Source organism: Hemibagrus wyckioides, linkage group LG22 (genome assembly GCF_019097595.1).
Source record: "Hemibagrus wyckioides isolate EC202008001 linkage group LG22, SWU_Hwy_1.0, whole genome shotgun sequence".
NCBI lineage: Eukaryota > Metazoa > Chordata > Actinopteri > Siluriformes > Bagridae > Hemibagrus > Hemibagrus wyckioides.
The window spans coordinates 9,115,648-9,139,990 of record NC_080731.1 but is presented as its reverse complement, the minus strand read 5'-3'; the positions used below and the strand labels follow the sequence as shown (position 1 = coordinate 9,139,990).

Below are 24,343 nucleotides of genomic sequence, written 5' to 3'. Positions count from 1 at the left end.
GTTTTTATAATAATTTATAATCACCCCAGTTTTTATAATAATTTATAATCACACTTCGGTTTTTATAATAATTTATAATCACACTTCGGTTTTTATAATAATTTATAATCACCCCAGTTTTTATAATAATTTATAATCACACTTTAGTTTTTATAATGATTTATAATCACACTTCAGTTTTTATAATAATTTATAATCACACTTCAGTTTTTATAATAATTTATAATCACCCCAGTTTTTATAATAATTTATAATCACACTTCAGTTTTTATAATAATTTATAATCACACTTCAGTTTTTATAATGATTTATAATCACACTTCAGTTTTTATAATAATTTATAATCACACTTCGGTTTTTATAATAATTTATAATCACACTTCGGTTTTTATAATAATTTATAATCACCCCAGTTTTTATAATAATTTATAATCACCCCAGTTTTTATAATAATTTATAATCACACTTCGGTTTTTATAATAATTTATAATCACACTTCAGTTTTTATAATGATTTATAATCACACTTCAGTTTTTATAATAATTTATAATCACACTTCAGTTTTTATAATGATTTATAATCACACTTCGGTTTTTATAATAATTTATAATCACACTTCGGTTTTTATAATAATTTATAATCACACTTCAGTTTTTATAATAATTTATAATCACACTTCAGTTTTTATAATAATTTATAATCACACTTCAGTTTTTATAATGATTTATAATCACACTTCAGTTTTTATAATAATTTATAATCACACTTCAGTTTTTATAATGATTTATAATCACACTTCAGTTTTTATAATAATTTATAATCACCCCAGTTTTTATAATAATTTATAATCACACACTTCAGTTTTTATAATAATTTATAATCACACTTCAGTTTTTATAATGATTTATAATCACACTTCAGTTTTTATAATAATTTATAATCACACTTCAGTTTTTATAATAATTTATAATCACCCCAGTTTTTATAATAATTTATAATCACACACTTCAGTTTTTATAATAATTTATAATCACACTTCGGTTTTTATAATAATTTATAATCACATTCTCCAGTTTTTATAATAATTTATAATCACACTCTCCAGATTTTATAAAAATTTATAATCACACTCCGGTTTTTATAATAATTTATAATCACACTCTTCGGTTTTTATAATAATTTATAATCACACTTCGGTTTTTATAATAATTTATAATCACCCCAGTTTTTATAATAATTTATAATCACACTCTCCAGATTTTATAAAAATTTATAATCACACTCTTCGGTTTTTATAATAATTTATAATCACACTTCAGTTTTTATAATAATTTATAATCACCCCAGTTTTTATAATAATTTATAACCGCACTTCGGTTTTTATAATAATTTATAATCACACTTCGGTTTTTATAATAATTTATAATCACACTTCGGTTTTTATAATAATTTATAATCACACCAGTTTTTATAATAATTTATAATCACACTTCGGTTTTTATAATAATTTATAATCACACTTCGGTTTTTATAATAATTTATAATCACACCAGTTTTTATAATAATTTATAATCACACTTCGGTTTTTATAATAATTTATAATCACACTTCGGTTTTTATAATAATTTATAATCACACCAGTTTTTATAATAATTTATAATCACACTCTTCGGTTTTTATAATAATTTATAATCACACTCTCCAGATTTTATAACAATTTATAATCACACTCTTTGGTTTTTATAATAATTTATAATCACACTCTTCGGTTTTTATAATAATTTATAATCACCCCAGTTTTTATAATAATTTATAATCACACTTCGGTTTTTATAATAATTTATAATCACACACTTCGGTTTTTATAATAATTTATAATCACACACTTCGGTTTTTATAATAATTTATAATCACACTCTTCGGTTTTTATAATAATTTATAATCACCCCAGTTTTTATAATAATTTATAATCACACTTCGGTTTTTATAATAATTTATAATCACACACTTCGGTTTTTATAATAATTTATAATCACACTCTTCGGTTTTTATAATAATTTATAATCACCCCAGTTTTTATAATAATTTATAATCACACTTCGGTTTTTATAATAATTTATAATCACACACTTCGGTTTTTATAATAATTTATAATCACACTTCGGTTTTTATAATAATTTATAATCACCCCAGTTTTTATAATAATTTATAATCACACTTCGGTTTTTATAATAATTTATAATCACCCCAGTTTTTATAATAATTTATAACCGCACTTCGGTTTTTATAATAATTTATAATCACACTTCGGTTTTTATAATAATTTATAATCACACCAGTTTTTATAATAATTTATAATCACACTTCGGTTTTTATAATAATTTATAATCACACCAGTTTTTATAATAATTTATAATCACACTCCGGTTTTTATAATAATTTATAATCACACTCTCCAGATTTTATAACAATTTATAATCACACTCTTCGGTTTTTATAATAATTTATAATCACACTCTTCGGTTTTTATAATAATTTATAATCACCCCAGTTTTTATAATAATTTATAATCACACTTCGGTTTTTATAATAATTTATAATCACACACTTCGGTTTTTATAATAATTTATAATCACACTTCGGTTTTTATAATAATTTATAATCACCCCAGTTTTTATAATAATTTATAATCACACTTCGGTTTTTATAATAATTTATAATCACCCCAGTTTTTATAATAATTTATAACCGCACTTCGGTTTTTATAATAATTTATAATCACACTTCGGTTTTTATAATAATTTATAATCACCCCAGTTTTTATAATAATTTATAATCACACTTCGGTTTTTATAATAATTTATAATCACCCCAGTTTTTATAATAATTTATAACCGCACTTCGGTTTTTATAATAATTTATAATCACACTTCGGTTTTTATAATAATTTATAATCACCCCAGTTTTTATAATAATTTATAATCACACTCTCCAGATTTTATAACAATTTATAATCACACTCTTCGGTTTTTATAATAATTTATAATCACACTTCGGTTTTTATAATAATTTATAATCACACTTCGGTTTTTATAATAATTTATAATCACACTTCAGTTTTTATAATAATTTATAATCACACTTCAGTTTTTATAATAATTTATAATCACACTCTTCGGTTTTTATAATAATTTATAATCACACTTCAGTTTTTATAATAATTTATAATCACACTTCAGTTTTTATAATAATTTATAATCACACTCTTCGGTTTTTATAATAATTTATAATCACACTTCGGTTTTTATAATAATTTATAATCACACTTCAGTTTTTATAATAATTTATAATCACACTTCGGTTTTTATAATAATTTATAATCACACTTTGGTTTTTATAATAATTTATAATCACCCCAGTTTTTATAATAATTTATAATCACCCCAGTTTTTATAATAATTTATAATCACACTTCAGTTTTTATAATAATTTATAATCACACTCTTCGGTTTTTATAATAATTTATAATCACCCCAGTTTTTATAATAATTTATAATCACACTTCAGTTTTTATAATAATTTATAATCACACTTCAGTTTTTATAATAATTTATAATCACACTCTTCGGTTTTTATAATAATTTATAACCACACTTCAGTTTTTATAATAATTTATAATCACACTTCAGTTTTTATAATAATTTATAATCACCCCAGTTTTTATAATAATTTATAATCACACTTCAGTTTTTATAATAATTTATAATCACACTTCGGTTTTTATAATAATTTATAATCACCCCAGTTTTTATAATAATTTATAATCACACTTCAGTTTTTATAATAATTTATAATCACCCCAGTTTTTATAATAATTTATAATCACACTTCAGTTTTTATAATAATTTATAATCACACTCTCCAGTTTTTATAATAATTTATAATCACACTTCAGTTTTTATAATAATTTATAATCACACTCTCCAGTTTTTATAATAATTTATAATCACACTTCGGTTTTTATAATAATTTATAATCACCCCAGTTTTTATAATAATTTATAACCACACTTCAGTTTTTATAATAATTTATAATCACACTTCAGTTTTTATAATAATTTATAATCACACTCTCTGGTGTCACCCAAATGAGGATGGGTTCCCTTTTGAGTCTGGTTCCTCTCAAGGTTTCTTCCTCTTACTGTACCATCTAAGGGAGTTTTTCCTTGCCACAATCGCTTAAGCCTTGTTCATTAGGGATGATTTTGTCTAACATTAATCTTGGACTTTACTATGCTACTATGTTCTATAAAGCTGCTTTGAGACAATGCCCATTGTTAAAAGTGCTATACAAATAAAATAAAATTGAATTGAATTGAAAATTCTAGATATCATAACTCATTCATGTAATTTACTATAATGATACAGTGATTATTAGATATTAGTGTATATCCGCTTGCACACTCAAACAGCACATGCACATAAGTTCAGTTAGAATAATAATGACATTTGTAGCTATACCACAATCGCTGACGTTCAGCTGACAGCCTGCATATAAGCAAACAAGCAAATAAATAAATAAATAATTAAACAAACACTGGCATTCCTCTATGATATTGCACTTGTACATAACATAACATATCTCCCTCTCTCCACTCTGAAAAATCCCAACTGCATTCAAAAAGCATTAGTGTCCAAAGCCACAAAGGTCAAGCATTTGACTCTGGCGTGAAGAGAATATCAGAGGAAGACTTTGTAGGTCTTTGTGTCAAAACTGTGGGGTTTGGAGAGAAAATGCCACAGTAACTAGCTCAGATTAGTGTGTCCCCTGAAACCTCTGCTGTGAAAAGGCACATCTTGAGGCACAATGTTTAAACACTGCAAATGATTTAAATAGATAAGTAGATGAGATGTTATAAAATAATCCTCATTGGGTGGTTGCGTTTATCTCAACAGGATTTTCAGAAATCAGCATGTGGGCCTAGACCAAGTGAATCAACAACCAGTGTGAAAAAAAAACAACAAAAAACCACAAAGCTTTATAATGCACCTAATTCATGTAACTCAAACACTGAATAAGTGTATTCAGCAAAACCCCCTATTGTTTCACTCCAACCTGCAGAGATTTCAGTTTGCCAGCTCAGCTTGTTACATTTACAATGGTGCATTTGCATGCTTATAAAGTGTTCCAGCAGCGAATAGTGCTGCAGAGCGCTGCTTCTGGCTTTATATTTCCCAGTGCCATGTCTAAAGACCGCCACGTAAACCGCCTCATGCTGCATCTTTTCCCTCCCGCTTTACGTTGTTAGCATATGCTGTTCAATCTTAATTGCTGATTCTAGTAGGCAGGAAAAAAGAACCAGCTTTAGCCTTCAAAGAGACGCTTGTTAATCGGGGGGTTTATGTGCGGGAAGCCTATCAACCCCTATTTTCCAAAGGTAAATAAAACAGCACGAAGTAGATTAAATCCAGTCCTAACTATTTACCATTTAGCTCCTTCTTCTTCTTTTGGCGTCAAGAGATGTAATGTACGTTCATGAACAATGCTACAAGGCCACAAGTCGTAGAGTTGGAAGCTTGAATTTGAGTGGTGAAGCAAATAGTAAAATATTAACTTATTAGTAATTACATTACAAGTCCTTACATTTTTAACGTTGAAAAAGTGATGAAGTCTGGGCTGCAGAGCCAAACATCGCTAGTGTGTGTGTGGGAGTGAATCATTTTGATGCACCAGTGAAATCCAACTACTTCCAGCACGTGCATGGTACATTTCCATGGCTAGGCACTCTGCCCATGCCAGCTTCCATCAGTATTCATTTTTAGAAATATCTGGGCATCTTTTCCTTCTGTGCGCTATCTTTACTTCACCATTTCACCAGCTGAGAAACCCCCCAAGGGAACACGTTGCTGATCCAGAGCAGGCCAGGTTGCCTGAGCAGGGCCATGCACAAAGCACACACAGTCTCGAGTGCAGGGGGAAGTCCTCAGTGTCTTTGAAGTGGAACCTCAGAAACGATGTTTACTCTCTTGGGAGGCAGGCAGAGCAAGAATGCGAATGTAATGATGGGATGCACGAGCAGAGGAATGCGCTTCACAATCCCCACACTGTAGAGTTAAAACTCAGACCACGAGCCACTCGAGATGTTTACCTTAGTGCCCATGCTCATGAAGGACAGTGCCCTATAGACCGGTGAATTACATGAAGCACTCACAGGGTTCATTTTTGTCATTCTTGGACACCATCCACTTACTTGTATGCCAAAGAGACTTGTCAGTTTTGCTTCCAGGCTGATTTAGCTGAGTGAATCAGAGAGTCAGAGCAACTAATAAGCAAGATTTAGTCTTTGACTCATCATGCTAATAATTTTGTTTTCTAAATACAAAAAATGTTTTTTTTTTTGTTTTTTTTACCTTCACAGAGCCAGAACTCGGCGTCCCTGGGGCGCTCGACAACATCGCCAAACAAGTGAACCACACATCCAGGAGACGCAGGCACGCCGGAGACGATGACTACAACATCGAGGTGCTTCTTGGCGTCGACGACTCTGTGGTGCGCTTTCATGGAAAGGAGCATGTACAGAACTACCTTCTCACCCTCATGAACATTGTGAGTATTGTCAAGTATGAAAGGCTTACAGTTTAATAACTCCGGTCCCTGCTCCCCCCCTTACACACATGCTTAAATGAATAATTACTCTCCAGCTACTCTAGACAATCATTTCGAACTTCGATGATTAAAAGTTGGTTCTCTTCCGAATGTGTCGAATGTGAGCAAGAACAATCGCTTAACATGAATTTAGACTGCTCCTTTTTATCGATTGGAGTTACATAAAAAATGGTTCTTTCACTACAGTGACAGTGAATTCAATTAGTACAGTTAACCTATGACCTTGAGTTGGTTGCTTAAAGGTATTAAATGGATGGTTTGGATTAACCAGGCTTTCGCTCGTTCCTCCCTTCTTCAAGTGGAATAAGATTCTTTCAAGATGATGATATAATTTGCACTGTAAGACGTACTTTGCTTTGTTTTGCTTCCCCCTGTGTTAAACAACTTTGTATTTGCACAGTATTGTGGAAAACAGGTTGATAATATTAGTGCCTATTTTCCAGTAGATGTCCCTGGTGTTCTTTGCACACATCTGTCTTCGGAAGCGTGGCGCACAGTGGCGTTTAACGAGCTGTCCACTAATGACTTGCTGCCAGCATGTCCACCATGCTCACTGTGCCAGACTCATTTTCTGACACTTATCCTACTATACATTGTTATTTCAGTCGCTTCTGAGAAATAAAACCTCCTGTTAGTGTCGATTGTGGCAACAGCAGTCTCCTGCTAACCCCTCCAACCCCACTGTAATACACAATGGAAATGGATTACTGCCAGGGTTGCTGAGTTTAAAAAAAAAGAAACAGAAGAAAAAGAAGAAGCATTTTTAATGGCTCTTTTAGAAGGAAGAATTGATCGCCATTAGTTGTTTTGTATCACCCCCAGAAGCCCTTTTTTGAATTAGCTGAATGCTGCAACTTCCACACAACTGAGCTGACACATAACCCTTACCTCCTCCAGTTGGCTGTTTTATTTCAATCCATCCTACCACCAGCAGCATTCCTGACAACATGAGAGGCATGAAGAGGCTGGCTTTCTTCTAATACATATATATATATATATATATATATATATACAGTATTTATTATATTGTTTAAGTGTAATTGGTCATATGTCAGTGAATAGTTTAATCATTGACATTTTCATATCTTTGAAAATATCCTTGTACCATAACTTATCAGCTGAAGACTGGAAATAGACCTTTTTTTTTTTTTATTATAATCTTTAACTGTCCAGTTTGGGTGAGTTTGTGCCCATGATAGTGTCCGATTCTTGTTCTTGGCTGACAGGAGTGGATCCTGAGGTCGTTTTCTGCTATTGTAGCTCATCCTCTTCAAGGTTCAATGTTTTGTGCATGCCGAGATGCTTTTCTGCTCATCATGGATGTAAAGAGTTTCTACAGACTTTCCTCTCATCTCTCTCATCAGCCTCCAGACCCTCCACACATAGGATTTTAAAAAAAATTTTTTTACACCTTTCTGTCTAAACTCTATAGACTGTTTTGTGTGAAATTCCCAGGAGATCAGCATTTTCTGAAATCCCCAAACCAGCCCATCTGGCATCAACATCCCTGCCACGATCAAAGTCACAGAGATCACACATTTTCTTCATTTTGATGTTTGATGTGAGCTGAAGTGAAGCTCCTGACCTGAATCTACATGTGATGTGTGCTGCCCAATGATTGGCTAATTAGGTAATTGCATAAATGGGCAAGTGTAAAGATGTTCTATGTACAGTATATAAAATGCCGTATGTGCAAAGGTAGGTAACTTTTTTTGTGTTCTACTTGAAAAAAAGGGCAAAAGAGAAAAATCTATTACTAGATATTTTATGAAAATGTATTAGATTGGAGGCTTTTTGCTCCAGCTCTCAGCCATTGTGACACCTCATTTATTGTTGCTTTATTCTGGTTAGGGTCATGGTGGGTGTGAGGTAAAAAAATACATTTTGGATCAGATTACATTCATTACATGGTATCATGCACTCATATATCCTATCTCGGGGCAATTTAAAAGATAATCAACATAGGAAACCCATGTGGATATGGGGAGAAGACACAAAATATGCAAAGACAGTGCCTGAGCTCAGGATCAAACTAGGAACCTTTGATCCATGCTACCAGGACCAAATTTTGCATTTTCTTGCTGCAGAGATCTGTTTAGATTGAATTGATTAAAGCCTGTAATTCTTTGTGAGGTTTGATATATTGTTTTGTCACTGATCGTTGCTGTCAGGACATGCTTGATCGGTCAGTGTTCACATTGCTATCCCACACCACCTTAATCACCTCAGGAGGTGGAGGTGTTTTTGAGGCTTTATAATGATCCCAGTGCAATAGTGCGATCAGTTCAGTTTTCAAGAGATGTGACATGTGTCACTGTCCCAGAGATTACTCTGATATATGATATACTCTTGACTTCACCCCTACCGATTTGGGAGCCCACTCATTTGTTTTGCACAAGTACTTGTTGTGATAACAACTACTAGTCCCATTTAGTGACAAAATGTCAATTACTTGGGGTTTCTGATGAGATTCTAATATCCTCTTTAATATGAACACTGGTACATCATGCAATTATACAGTCAATCATGTGACAGCAGTACAGTTAATTCAGAGCTTCAGTTCATATTCACAGCAAAAAGTGATCTCAGTGACTTGAATGATTGTTGTTGTCGACAGGCTGGTGAGAGTGTTTCAGAAACATGATTTCTGTTTTATTCCCATTGTGTTTAAGGAACACAGTGTTCCTTAGAGTTAAAATGAATGTTGCAAAAACATCTAGCGACTTAAATATCCACTCCTTACAACCATGGTGAGCAGAAAAGCATCAAAAACCGCTTCAAAACCTGAGCTGAAAGGACAGCAACAGAAGGAAGGTTGTTCTGAACTGGGTTCCTCTCCTGTCAGGCAAGAACAGGAACCTAATCTACAGTGTGCACAGGCTCACAGAAACTAGGAACTGACATTGGAAAAAGGTCACCTGTTACGTTGATAAATGGTGCATATTTTCAATAATGGGTCTGAAATGTACATATACAACCTCTCACACAAAAGACGGGATTTATAAAGTAATACTTGTCTGACCATATATTTATGAAAGCTTTAGATCGATGAGTAACATTTAGACAGTGGGAACTGACATCACCCTGTGGATATGTAAAGAATTACAGCTAAATGCTCAAATCACCACACTCGCAAATAACACATCATAATAGGATACTTATTTATTTATTTATTTGGTTTGTTTATTTACTTGTGTAGACTGGTCAGTTTATTGGCCTGTGTTTATTTATTGACAAGACCACACCAACTTAGAGTCATCCTCTTGGAACTGTGTACTGAGTTTAAAGAAAGCAACACAGGAAGTATGAGTCCTCTTACATGTGGTAACTACTGGATACCTGGAAACTGGTTACCTCCAGAGAGAATTTGCTGATAATTCAGGAAAATCCAAGCCATCCTTAAGCATACCATCCAGCCATTGTGGATAGTTAAATTAAATTGACAAGATCGTACATCATATTTCCTCGCATGATGGATGAACAGGCCAACATCAAAGCTGAATCTACAGCAGTATCCAGCTTCCCAGTAATCAGAGCAATTGACTGCACTCATGTCACTATAAGGGCACACACTCAGTTCACTTGAAAGCACTTGCGTTCTATAAATGTACAAGGGAATTTAATTCCATAACCCACATAAGCATAGAGGAAATATGCTACAATGATGCACATTGTCTTGCATGTACACTTGTGGAGCTCAGCATCGGCCTGCCTGAAGGGCGATAGCATGCTCTGGATCCATCAGATAGGAATCTGCTATACATCAGGTAGGAGACTTAGACTCAAATTGGAAAATATCTGACAGATTGAAACGCTGGAATGAGCTCCCCCTGTTCATTTCACCAACCGATAAGCCAATGACACAATACACATCTCTACCCACCAAACGAGTAAGATTGTGTGAGGATGTCATGTCATGCACTGGATCAGTGCAAAGGCATATTTTTAAACAAGATATTTTAATGTCATTGGAATTATAGACATGATAGTTTTTTTTAGTTTGCTTTTCTCTTTTCTTTTTGGCATTGTCGATGCTTCACTTAACACTATACGGTGCACCTCACATTTAAATATAGTATGCGTGAGTTAATCTTCACTGACATTTCATTGTTGTGGATATTTGTGGTCAGTAACCTGGGAACGTTTGTGATTTATAAAGCAGAAACAGTGTGTAAAGTGCAAGTGTGTGTGAAACTTGTATAAACCTGTTTTTTTTGTGTGTGTGTGACAAAAACACACTTTCTCTCAGGAATCTATGGGAAGTTTTATAAATGAGGCCCCTGGTATAATGAATCTTGATTTATTCTGTGATATGCAGATGGTAAGGTCAGCATGAATCCATGTACCCAACCTGCCTTGTGTCAACAGTTTAGACTGGTAGTGGGTGGTGGCAGTGTAATAATGTGGGGAATGCTTCACACATTGGCTCCCTTAATACCAAGTGAGCATTGTTTAAATGTCACAGCCAATTTGATTATTGTATTAAAAAGATCACAATTTACTCATTTTTTAATGGCAACTTCCAGAAGGATAATGCCCCATGCATGTCGCAAAGTTATCTCAAACCTCCAGGAACATGGCGATGAGTTCAGTGTACTTCAGTACCTGCTCAGCCACCAGATCTGTAGAGCATGTAGAGCATCTGTGGGATGTGTTAAAACGGAAGATTCGCGTCATGCCTGTGCTACTGACAAATGTTCAGCAATTATGTACTGCGATCACATCACCCTGGGCCAGGATCTCAAAAGGAATATTTCCAACACAGTGTGAAATCCATTTCTTGAAGAATTGAGGCTGTTCTGAGAGCAAAGCAGCAAACCTATTCCTGATTCGTAATAAAGTGGCCGGTGAGTGTAGTTTGGCCTATTTTGATAGTTATGGGCTTGTTTTGGTCTCTTAAAGATGGCATGCTATAAAACGTTTCAGCATGACCTCTGTTATAGGCGTGCTCTAGCAGGTGTATTGTCTAATATTAAAAAGTGTAAGCTTTCTGTGCTCGTCTTTACTCTGTGTTTCTCAACAGATTAGTTTCTCCTATAAGGAGAAATGTGGATCTGTCTGGTTATTATTCAGTTGTTGGTACAGTTTATACTATATTCTGTGATAGATTGGATTCCTTTAAGAGATCTTTAGCTATCTGTCCATATTGTTAATCATTGCACCATATTTTAAGTGACTGAGCTTTTTATTGTTTTGTGTGAATATACTGCATGTAGTCATAGTTCATCTCAGTTAGGTTCCTGATATAATCCAAATCATTACACCACCAGGTTTTAGCCTCTTAATCAGTATTTGTGCTGCATTTATCTGCAGTGTAAAGGCAAGACAGAAATTGCATGTACAATACAGGTGTTATGCAATGCCAGTACAGTTTTAGTTTTATATATATATAACTTTATATAGATTTAAAGACATCTATATGACGCTGTAAACATAACTTGCAGTCAAAAAGACTTAAATTTGTAATTGTTATTACGACAGTGGCTATACAGAATTTTTTAAATATTGGCAGGCCTGCTGTCAAATGATTTATTACCTATTAAATATAAGTATTAATAAATTATTAAATAAATCCTGTAAGCAGGAGTAATGTTTAATTAGATCAGAATTAGAGCAGACATCTGCTGTTAAACAGGGCTACATCACACCTGGACTGTTTAGCCACCTGTTTATTCAGTCAACACTGAATAATTCTATGTCTATGGCTGGTCACAGAATTATGTCTGTCACAATGTCTTATCCTGAATAAAGTAATGAACATTAGGAACAAAATGGCTGTAGGCATCCATCCTTAATGTATCTCCACCTCCATCTATATTTTTCAGGATACTCTAGGGGTTTAAATTTTATATATATATATCAATATATATATCATCATAGCAAATCATTTAGCAAAATTGCAAGACTCTGGGCTGGGTTCATGGAGTAGGCGTCAGGGGCCTTAGAGACTCTGTACCTCCCAATTCGCAGCCACACAGCAGCCTCTTAGCTAAGTGAGGAAGGAAAAACAGCTGTGTTTAAAAGACCTCTGTATTACCGGCTCAACACTGGGGCCCTTTCATCATTCGTCTGTAGCAACACCTATAAATGCCATCACATTACTCCCCTCACCTCCCACTTGCTCGCCCCTCCCTATAAGAGCATTGCAAATCGAAATCCGTCCCCGTCCCCTTCGTCCCCTATGCATTAGGCAATATATGATTCCTATGATGCATTTCTGTTCCTGTAAAGTCAATTCTGCTCATAAAAAAAAGGAAACTTTTACTTTTGCTGGTTTTTTCATATCTGCACAGTAGCCGTGTGACAGCCTCAGGCTGGAGGCTCTCTGAGGGCTGTGCTGTCACAAATTGTGTCCTCATTTTTGGTGAAGAGACTTTTCAAGGGTGGGATCAAGTGGAGACTAAATAAGCTGCCTAGATAATTATTGCATTGTAGATTTCTATAAACTGATCAGATTGCTTCTAGGTCAGTGCACATGGCACCCATTGTTTGTCCTTTGTAAATGAATGTAGGAACAGAAGAAAACATCTTTTTACCTTTTTAAACACACACAATTAAGAAATTAGTTCTGTTTTCCAAATAATTTTTCAAAAAAGAATTAAAAATAAAATTAAAATAGTGATATTTGTTCTTACTTTTTTTCAAGTTCCAATATATCAAATATTTATTAATATCAATAAAATCAAATGTTTATGGATCCAAATAAAAAATACACAAAAATGTAGACTAAGGACCATATTCTTTTTTGTTAAAACGTATGATAAATATAGGATTAAAATAAACAGAAAAGATTTTTTTCTATGATTAAATAATTGCATCGAATCCCACTGATTTTTTTCATCCCCCTTTACCTCCACACACGTGCTATTTTTAAAAAGCACATAGTGACCTTGTGAGCAATGCATTACGCACTAACAACAATCTTTCATCTACACTTTCCTCACTGCTAGTTACCCAGTAATTTCCGATATATCATGCTTATTTAAGCTCGTTTGTTATTTTAAGCCCGAAAAGCAATCTTAAAACGATGAAAAACAAGCAGAAAAGAAATACAGTTACATTCATTCTAACATCTCATTTACATAATCTTAAAACAAATGTTCATTCTTGCCTCACACAAACAAAGAAGCTCTGAACTAACAACCCTGACCAAGATAAAATGGTTAGAGAAGATGACCGAATGTCACAATCATAGTGAACAATGCTGAACAAAGCCAGCTGCAGCCTACAAATCGATATTAATACAAGTGGTGCTTGCTTTTATGGGTACTTTTCTTTTAGGTTGTTTATTCTCCGTACCAGCTCTTCTCATACCTTCCCTTACCTTACCCATGGCAACAACTGGACTAATAATTACATTTCTTCTACATCATAGTCACGCTTATAGAAAGCGTATGGGTTCAGTGGATTCCTACAGCAGTGAGGTGGAAAAATTAGCCACATGACAAACTGCTCACGGTTTATGCTCCTCTAATGTGGAGGGTGTTGATTGTGACACTTGTTAAGACTGAAAACATTGCCGCATGTGACAGACTTCTCGCACATCAAGAAAAAAAACCCGAGGAACTTGTTCTGTATTAATGGAGCTAAATAAAGCAAATACACTGGCAAAACACACAAACCTGAGGACAAATTAGTCCTTATGGACATTTTAAAGTTTTTTAATATTTGGATAGTTAATTGTTTTTAACCAGAGGCTAAAAAGATTCATTTGTGTTTCGTGTGAAGCACTGAATTTCTTTGTGGTTTTCCACGGTAATGGTTAATTACACAGATGAAAGAATTTGTAGTTTTTCATAAGTATTTCTGTTTGAACCTTGCATACTAGAGGCAGTATATTCCCAAAAAAAGGTCTGAAAAAACAAAAACAGCTTTTGTCACACGAATGTAAATGGTGATATCAAACCCATTTCTGCTCTCTGATATGCCCCAAGTGCTTTTAACCACTAAGGTTATCCCAACATATGGGAAAAACATCTCACACTGAAAGCCAACAGTGTCCTGACTCATTTTATATCAGACTTTCTGTGATAAAATAATTCACTTGTTTATTTTGATCGAAAATGTCCGCCAGCGGAACACTAATGTACTGGTAAAAAGGGTCAAATAACTAAATAATTACTAAAAGAAAATTCAATTAAATTTATTATAGAGTATGTCTCAAAAGTTTCATTAGCAGTTTTGTGTCTCATTCAATTCAGAGCTTGGAAAATGTATTTTTTTTGTTTCATGCACTGCTTTTACCTAAACAGATCTATGCTTTGTAGACACAAGATCAAGAAAATGGAACATTTTGTGCGTTAAATAGCTCACATGTGGAGAACAGGGCAGTCTGATAAACAAAAGTCAGTTGGCAGGTAAGAGTCCAGTTTGTTCAGGTTTTAGGAGACATGAGTCAGCTTCTAAATGACATGTTTCTTCATCCATCCTGTGGAGTGTCTGGTTCCAGCATGCAGTAGCATGGAACCGTTGCTTTGCCAAAACCACTGCTATGGTGCTCCTGGCATACACCATTCTAAAATGTTCCTGGGTTGTCTTTGATGTTTTGGAATGGAAAAAGGAGTCAGTTGTGTTTGTTCTCACTCGGATTTATATAGTAGGAACACAGTGTGTAGCTCTAAAAGTCTAATGGGTTGACCCCATTGCCCTGCCGAAATATTCCCTCTAAAAAGCCGAACGTCTTGTTGTCTTTCCATCAAATTTAGTTAGAAGCTTTATTTATTGTGCAACAAATGGAAGTAATGGTTACTATCCTGCAAGCACTCAGGTGCAAATTAAATGTCCAGGCCCAAAAGATCTCTCTCTGTGACAGTCGCAAAGACACATGATTCAACTGAACATTTGATTATTAAGCCCAGTATGAGCCGATTAAAGGCGAAAGCACGTATAATGCCAAAATGTTTTGAGCTTGGGGTTCAAAAGACCGCCAATAAGAAGCGATGGTCCCGGACACTTCAGCTAAAATCATCAGATGGTGATTTATTAAACCTTATTAAATTTATTAAATTTATTAAATGTGTTTTCACAGAGCAAATATGAAATGCCCAGTGGGCTTCATACACCACTGCTGTTAGGATAAATATTGCTGTCTGAACAGGTATGCGACGATCGTGTACAAAGCCTTCATCGCTGCTTCACGTGACATCAATATCTAATTCTCAGTTCCTGACCTTCTCCTGCTGAAGGAAAAGAAATGTGATGTTGAATACAGTGCATTGGGTTAACACTTTTATTAATACTTGGAAGCGAGATTCTTAGTTTTCATTATTCTGTTCGGGTAGAAGAAGAAATGTTGGCTTTCAGGTCACAGAGTTTTTCTTTCACATGTTGTTTCAGGTGAATGAGATATACCATGATGAGTCACTAGGCGTACACATCAATGTCGTTCTTGTGAGGATGATCATGCTTGGCTATGCAAAGGTAAGATACACCAAACTGAGACATATGCATGTTTTCACATACAAATGAAACTTTCTATTAAATTGCATAGAAAAAGAAAACATAAAAATATCTGCCTTAGTTTTTCTGGATTGCAAACAAATGCATAATTCAAATACACACATAAGATCCACATGAATGAACTAACAAAATTAGATTTTGTACATTTTTCAACATGATTTGATCACATACTTTCAAAGCGCTGAATAAAATCGAACACCAAGTTCACACCTGAATTGAGACTCGAACCCATGATGCTGGTCAAGTCACGTAAAGAAGCTTTTCAATTCAACTGCTGCAGTACACTGTAACGTAGAAAAACGCCATTCCTACAGGACCATGGTGCTACATAAAACACAGAACTAAGTAGTACATTAGTACGTAAAGTGCTAAGAATACTAGCGGTACAGTGCAATAACTGACAAGGGTCAGTGTAATGCTGAGCAGTACACAGTTTATTTTGTACTAAGTAAAGTGCAAAAGTCAGCATCACATCAGCGTCACCAGTAAATGCTGGTGTTTTGCAGCACACATTACCACTGTGCTGGTCTTCCATGCACGTTTTAATCTCCTAAATTTAATCTTATAGTTAGCGCAAACCTCATGAGATTCCACAATGTAATATTTACGCTTATACTACGTAAACTGATCATGCTTTCCCTACGTAATTCAATCTAGTAATTAGAAAACTTGCTTAAATTCAATTTAGTATAAGCAATGAAATCACGTTGTGTTGAGAAACACAATATTTTTATGTAAATATAATATTTTCTATTCAATTTGATGACCACATATTCCCTTTTTTTTTAAGTATGCTGTAACCCGTAAGTGATTTTTCATAGTCATTTAGTTTGTGTGGTTAAGCAAAGTTAAACAAATGAGGACACCAAATACTAATGTGTTTTGCCTTTAATTATGTCCCCTCAGTCCATTAGCCTTATTGAACGTGGGAACCCTTCACGGAGCTTGGAGAACGTGTGCCGCTGGGCTTTCGTACAGCAGAAAGAGGATCCAGAACACTCCGAGCACCATGACCATGCCATCTTCCTCACACGCCAGGGTTTTGGCCCTACCGGCATGCAGGGTACTTCACATCGTCACACTTGGCTGTTTACCTCCAGATAAAACTCACTGAAGGGGAGGCATGAAAAATGCATTTGTTTCTCTGCTCTGTTTTGTAGTTGGTGGTAAAAAAAAATGTAGGAGGTAATTATGAAGTGGAGTTCGCACCTGACTGTTGCATTCTTAATTTTCATACTGTGTCATCAAGAGCACACGACTTATCTCATCTCCACTTCACTCTCAGGCCTCTCTCTCTCCTCACCATCTTTCTGTTGTATAGCTTGCTACTGTGGTTTAGATGTGATTCCCTCATGTGGGTGTGTGCAATTGAGCATGCAGCCTAAAGGGCTGTTGTGCTGGCTTTGTGCCCTGTTCTACATGCCTGTAAATCTGTAAAGCTGTTTTTGAAGTTAGACGGGATCAAACAAGCGAAGGTTTATACGAATTCATCAGCATATCAAGGAAAAACTCAACCTATACAAATTGAGATTGAGACAAGTTTTATTTCTCAACACTAGCTGATGAATTTTCAGCATAATATTTCACCGTCTTTGATATTTGCCAACTAAAACAGAACCACACAAACAAATGGAGCCCTCTTTTCGCTGAATTTGATTCCGCCACATTTGTCATTGTGATTCATTCAGCACTCTCACCGACACTGGCTTAATTTTACTTCTACATTTAGTATTCCTCTATTAAAGAGTGCCTCAGATATCTTTTCGGATTTTTTTTCCACTTTGCAAGTGCTTTAATGAAGCGAAGGTTCAAAGGACCTGACTTTGATGACCCTGACACCATAAGTGAGAATACCGTTGCTCCACATTTATACAGTTGAGTTAAAAAGCAATTTGAGCTCAGTGCTTCCTGCGCTGATTGCTGTATTACAGAGCCATCACCCTGCGGCAAATCGTTTTTTGGTATATTGTTTCATGGTATATTAGGCTTGTAAGCTTACAATGATGAAATTCTCTCAGTGTGACATGACTCAGAATACACTCATCACTGAGTCAACAAAGAGCTAACCATCTGATATTTAGCTCTAAATTGCAGGAGTGATGAGCCAATTTTTTAAAAAAAACAACTAAATAAAATGGGTATTCTATTCTGTGTTTTTTCTTTCATGCTTTCATCATTTTTCTTTTGTCTTTTTGTATTATTGGAAAGTTTTGTAATGAAATAGGTTCAGAATACATTTTCATTTGGTAACTTGATTGTTGAATCAGTTGAAGATACTGTCGGCTCTTTAAAGGGGGCGGCACAGTGGCTTAGTGGCTTAGTGGTTAGCACATTCGCCTGACCCCGCCAGTGTCCTGGGTTCGAGTCTCGCTCCCTCCCACTCTCACTCTCTGTGTGTGTGGAGTTTGCATCTCCCCGGGCTTGGTGGGTTTCCTCCAAAGACATGCTTCTAGGCTGAGTGGAGTCTCTAAATTATGTAGTGTGTGTGTTGGCACACCTTCCAGGGTGTTTGATGCCTGAGCACAGGCTCCCTGTGACCCGAGGATAGGTTGGATAAGTGGTACAGACAATGAAATGAAATGGGAAAAAAAATATGTAGGAAGATTCTAATCCAAATTAATTCAGATTTTCTGTTCTAAAATATATATCTTGTGGACTTTATATTAAAATATCAGTCGTTTGTGTCAGTCGTATAAGTCATAAGCTCAGATAATTCTTAATGATCTGTATTGTTAATTCTCACATTTTAACACTGTAATTGTGTCTCTTTAAAAAAAAATGTTTATGGGTATCAAAGCCACAGGGATGAATATTCATGCAACCACTTTTATGTTTTGAATCCATTGAATAATAAAGTCGCATAAACAATTGTTGGACTGCGGGGATGTTAGACTACTGAGCGAAGGGTCGAGAGTTCAAATCTCAGCGCTGCCAAGCTGCCACTGCTGGGCCCTTGAGCAAGGCCCTTAACCCTCGATTGCTCAGATGTGTAAATGAGATAAATGTAAGTCGCTGTGGATAAGGGCACCTGCCAAATGCTGTAAATGTAAATGTACATTATCTGCTATTATATCCTGTTGTAAACAGATTCCATGTTCATTTCACTTGCTGAAATTGTTATCCATAGCCTTCGCTTGAAGTACACTTCAGTAATTCTCTAGGTTTTAATTCAGATGTATAAGTATCAGTTTAACATAAGAACCCTCAGTAATCAGAACCTATTTATATGTTGATGCACGTGAAGCCATGATTTATAAGCCTAACTCTTGTTCTGTCTCCTCCCAGGCTATGCTCCGGTCACCGGGATGTGCCATCCAGTTCGCAGCTGTACCCTCAACCATGAGGATGGCTTCTCCTCTGCCTTTGTAGTGGCCCATGAGACTGGACACGTGTAAGTCTGGAGTGCCCAGAGTACATGAACATTCTCAGCAGTCTCAGAAGGCTACCTATTATTATTTAAAATGGCTCATTTTTCTGTATGTTGTTAGTGTAATGAATTCAGAGGATTCCTTCTGATGTTAAAGGTTTTTTTTTTTAACATTCCAAGAGAGATGAGTCATGATATCTATTTATGCAGTATCACGAGCAAGCATACGTGTATAATGAATACGTGCACGGCTTTGATTAGCTCGCCTACGCCGAATTGCACAGCCAAAATGCACAGCCTTGCACATGTTCACATGTTAACATTTGCGATAAAGATGCTTCAGGTAAAATTGGCATCCCTTCTTCCTTTTTATCTTCATCTGACAAGCTTTCATTCTTTAAGTCACTAGTTATATTTATAAAATTTGTCTTGTTTGCCATATCTGCTGAACCGAACTGTAACCGTTTCGGTATATAAGTAGAGTGATACAAATGGCAGAACAGTGTGATTATACTATATATAATCCTCCTTGGAATGCCTCTCGATCAACCAAATAAGTGGACTGGAACTAACTGTGGTATTATTATCGCTCACACATAAAGCAGGGCTTCTGAACTCCACTCCACTGGAGCCACTTCTGACAAGTCATCACTAAATGGAGGAGAAAGCATCATATTAAACAATATTAAGCTTTGACTATCACATAAAAGCCTTAAAGTAGACAGGTTGATACTTGATGCTGGGACTAGTGTTGAAATCCCCAGGCCTAAACTCTTAACAAGTTCATGACCTTAACCAGACACGTGATAAAGTTTTGAGCTCTTAGCAAAATAGCTGAATTGTATAGCGTGCTGGAATATATTTTGACGATCAGGACACTTGCTTGCTAGAACATACTGTGTACAAAGTTGATTGGTATTCACCTTAGAATAATGATAGTCTCTAGTGTTGTGACAGTTCCTTTTTTTATACATTTATTTGAAGCCTTTTGGCAAAGTCACTTTAAATTCCCAGTTGAATAATATCATCTGTCAGAATACTTGCTGTGTATAAAGCGTAAAGACCTTTGTGTATACAAGCGCTTATAATTCTTTACCACCTGTCGATCCTGTCATCTTTGGCATACTGAACACACTCATCAGAGCTTACTTCATGTCTCTCTCTCTCTCTCTCTCTCTCTGTCTCTCTTCCTCTTTGATTTTCACTGCACATAAGACAAAAACAGCTCATTTCCCCAGATACCTGCCTGCATTCATTCTCTGGATCTGGTGTTAGCACAGCTAAAATGGATGATTAGGCAATTATCACAGAAGAACATAAACACTTGTTGTTTCTATATAGAGGCGGATGAATTGCAATCCATTCTTGTGCATTTTATACCACTTTTATGTCCACGTAATTGAATGTGAAGTCTTTCATTTTCTTCTTGTACTAAAGCACATCATTGCCACAGCTGTATTATTGTTGTTTCAGGAGCCCGGATAGTTTTCCATCAGCCATTTGCAATGGCAAAAAGGACAAAAAGGAATTTGTGAAACAGCAAATTAAACTAATACTAGCATGAATGCTCTGCATACTGTTATTTGTAATTAATGCATTTACATTTAGATGATTATATATCAACACATGCAATAATGCAGAGGTTCTCAAACCAGAGGTTTTACTTGCTGAATTCTGTGTACTGAATTCTTTCTCACTATTGTGTCTTTAGGCTGGGAATGGAGCATGATGGACAGGGCAATCGTTGTGGTGATGAGACCGCCATGGGGAGCGTCATGGCCCCTCTGGTGCAAGCTGCTTTTCATCGCTATCATTGGTCCATGTGCAGTGGACAAGAACTGAAGAGATACATTCAGTGAGTCATCAGCTCTCTCTCTCTCTCTCTCTCTCTCTCTCACTGTCTCTGTCTTTTCTTATTCTTAAAAATGAAAGGTCTGTACAGAATAGTGGCACATTATCGGTACTGGAAAAAACTGTAATTAATAAAAAAGAATTAATGGTGATGAAAGTCAAAAGTACCTGTTATATAGCAGTAGCAGCTGATAATCAGAATATTGGCTTAAATCGGTCGCATTTGACATTATGCATTATAATACATTACTGCTACATTTTATTGTTTTAGTGCACTCTGTATTTCAGTTTATGATCTCTTCTAAAAATAATCAGTCATTAGGTTGTAAATTACTTACTCATTATCAGTTATCATTAAAGCCTCTGTGTGAAATAAATGTGTAATCAGATGAGTTTGGTTTAATAGAAGAATAGGCTCATGAAGAAATGTAACTGTACCTAATTTTTTTGGTGAAATAATCTCTTGCTTAACGTTGATCTCTTTTTGAAATATTATTTAAAGCCACTAATGTCTGAAAGTTCATTAATGTCATTTTTTCCCCTTTTTATAACATTCTATAATGACTATAAAAGGGCCTTTTGAAGAGAAGGTACAAAAAAAAAAAGTCTTAAAAAAGACCAGCATGGGACTATTAAAAAATATACTAATCTGTGTTATTCTAATATAATATAAAATTACAGGTTTATGTAAGGTTTATGTAGCAAAGAAGGCTTTTTCTGGCAATCATTTGCAATGGCATTGGTATATACCGACCAATCATTAATGAACACCTGCCTAATATTGTGTTGGTCGTCCTTTTGCTGCCAAATTTGCCCTGACCCGTCATGCACTGTGTATTCTGACACCTTTTTATCAGAACCAGCATTAACTTCCTTAGCAACAGTAGCTCGTCTGTTGGATCGGATCACACGGGCCAGCCTTCGCTCCCCACGTGCATCAATGAACCTTGGCCGCCCATGACCCTGTCGCCGGTTCACCACTTTTGATAGATACTGACCACTGCAGACCGGGAACACCCCACAAGAGCTGCAGTTTTGGAGATGTTCTCATCCAGTTGTCTAGCCATCACAATTGGGCCCTTGTCAAACTCGCTGAAATTCTTACGCTTGCCCATTTTTCCTGCTTCTAACACAAAATATTCACTTGCTGCCTAATATATCCCACCCACTAACAGGTGCCATGATGAGGAAATAATCAGTGTTATTCACTGTCAGTGGTCATAATGTTATGCCTGATCGGTGTAAGTTGAATAACACTCTTGGAATGGGTTCTTATAGGTAATTATCCCACTTCGCTTCCATGTATTATGACCCCACCTGACATGGATTCTTTTCCTATAGTGGCACAACCTATCGTGTGTTATTCTTTACTTGTTTGCGTCTCAGCTTTTTTTAGGTGTTAGTTCTCTCTTTTCAGTGGAACAACCGCAATTAGGCTAATTAGCAGATTCTTGAAGATATCCAGAATCAGTCTTTTTCACAGATACCCCATTAACCAACTTGAATTTCTGTCTATTTCAGCTTTGTTTTGCCAAAAGTTTATCTTGTTAAGCCTACAAACAAAGTCAGTTGTAATCATTTTAATGAACAGGGCCAATTACTGCAAGTGCCCACATTCCAGGTTATTTTTTTTTTTAATGCTGCAGCACTCACAATTAATATTTCATTGCTATTTTATATATAAATGATTCCGAAGTTGTCACAGGCACTGATTTTATTCACCCTATTCTGAATTCTGACAGATTTTTGCAGTGTCTTTCAGTCTCAGAGACAGTTATAATAAACCATGGAAATTGAGACTCACAAGTACGTGATTTTGCCAAGTGGTTTTGGGATAACTAGCTTATTTAGAAAAAAATATATTTGTTGCTTCACACCGAGGCTAATCCTCATGAACAATAGGATGATTGAACTCTTCAGTTGAACTCTTTGAAATTCTTTCTCTACCTACTGTATTATATGAAATTAAATTAACATCATTATCTATAAAACGTTTGCTTTCTACCAATTAAAGCGGTCATTGTTGAATGATCTTTCTTTCCATGCCAAACTAATAATTCTGTTTTTAGGGGACATGTGGTTCAATTATTGTTGATCAATTCATTACAGCGTGAAGCAAGAGTTTTGTTCTCATCACCAACTGCTAATCAGCAGAAAAAACATCTAAAGCCTGTCTGAAATAGGTAGCAGAGCGATGCCCACTGGGCAGTGAATAGAAAGTACCACAAACTCTATGAATATCAGAAACCCATATTAACAATGTGGATGAATTACCAACATTCCCAATTAGTCGTTAAATGTAAGACCACTTCATTGGCAAGCTTCATACATTTTCCTCTTCACCGTGACCCTCTTTCAGTTTCACAAATCAATGTGTATTTCATTTTCACTAGCCTTTAGGAACTACTTTCATTCTTTCTGTATTAAAAAGTTATAAACACATATCAGTCTTGTGACTGATGTTTTTTTAATTGCTTCCTCACAGTTCTTATGACTGCTTACTGGATGATCCATTCAAGCATGACTGGCCACAGCTCCCTGAACTTCCTGGCATCAATTACTCTATGGATGAGCAGTGTCGCTTCGATTTTGGAGTTGGATACAAAATATGCACATCAGTAAGTGTAAATGGAAGGACTGTCCTTCTGTAGGCACGTTTGCTAAAACAGAGTTTGTTAAGAGTGTTTACAGTATGTGTGGTTTTTGAAAACATATTGACTGCTGGCAATTAGCAAGCCTTGTGTTTTCACACATTTTATGGTGCAACTACAATCCCTAGAGCCCCTGGGTTACATACTGGTGTATAAAATGTGGCTTAATAAACAAAGTTTTTATGTCATTGTGTTGTCAAATCCACAGAGTGTCATTAATAATCTCTGATGAATTGTCCCATCAGCTTGCCAGGGCCTATTTGCCCAGAACTGAAACACAGACCCATTTGGCATGTGCTATGGAATATAACTGACATATAAATTCATCATAAATATCATATTACACTTT

At 35.2% G+C, this 24,343-nt stretch overlaps 1 protein-coding gene across 1 annotated transcript in view; it reads left to right on the top strand.

Moving 5' to 3' along the window:
- adamts3 (ADAM metallopeptidase with thrombospondin type 1 motif, 3) overlaps positions 1-24,343 on the top strand; it is a 75,870-nt gene that overhangs the window by 27,689 nt on the left and 23,838 nt on the right. Inside the window, exons 5-10 of the mRNA XM_058375020.1 lie at positions 6,419-6,606; positions 16,003-16,086; positions 17,032-17,188; positions 19,411-19,516; positions 21,204-21,347; positions 23,829-23,961. Of these exons, the coding sequence (XP_058231003.1) occupies positions 6,419-6,606; positions 16,003-16,086; positions 17,032-17,188; positions 19,411-19,516; positions 21,204-21,347; positions 23,829-23,961 (812 nt within the window). The remainder of the gene's footprint in view (positions 1-6,418; positions 6,607-16,002; positions 16,087-17,031; positions 17,189-19,410; positions 19,517-21,203; positions 21,348-23,828; positions 23,962-24,343) is intronic.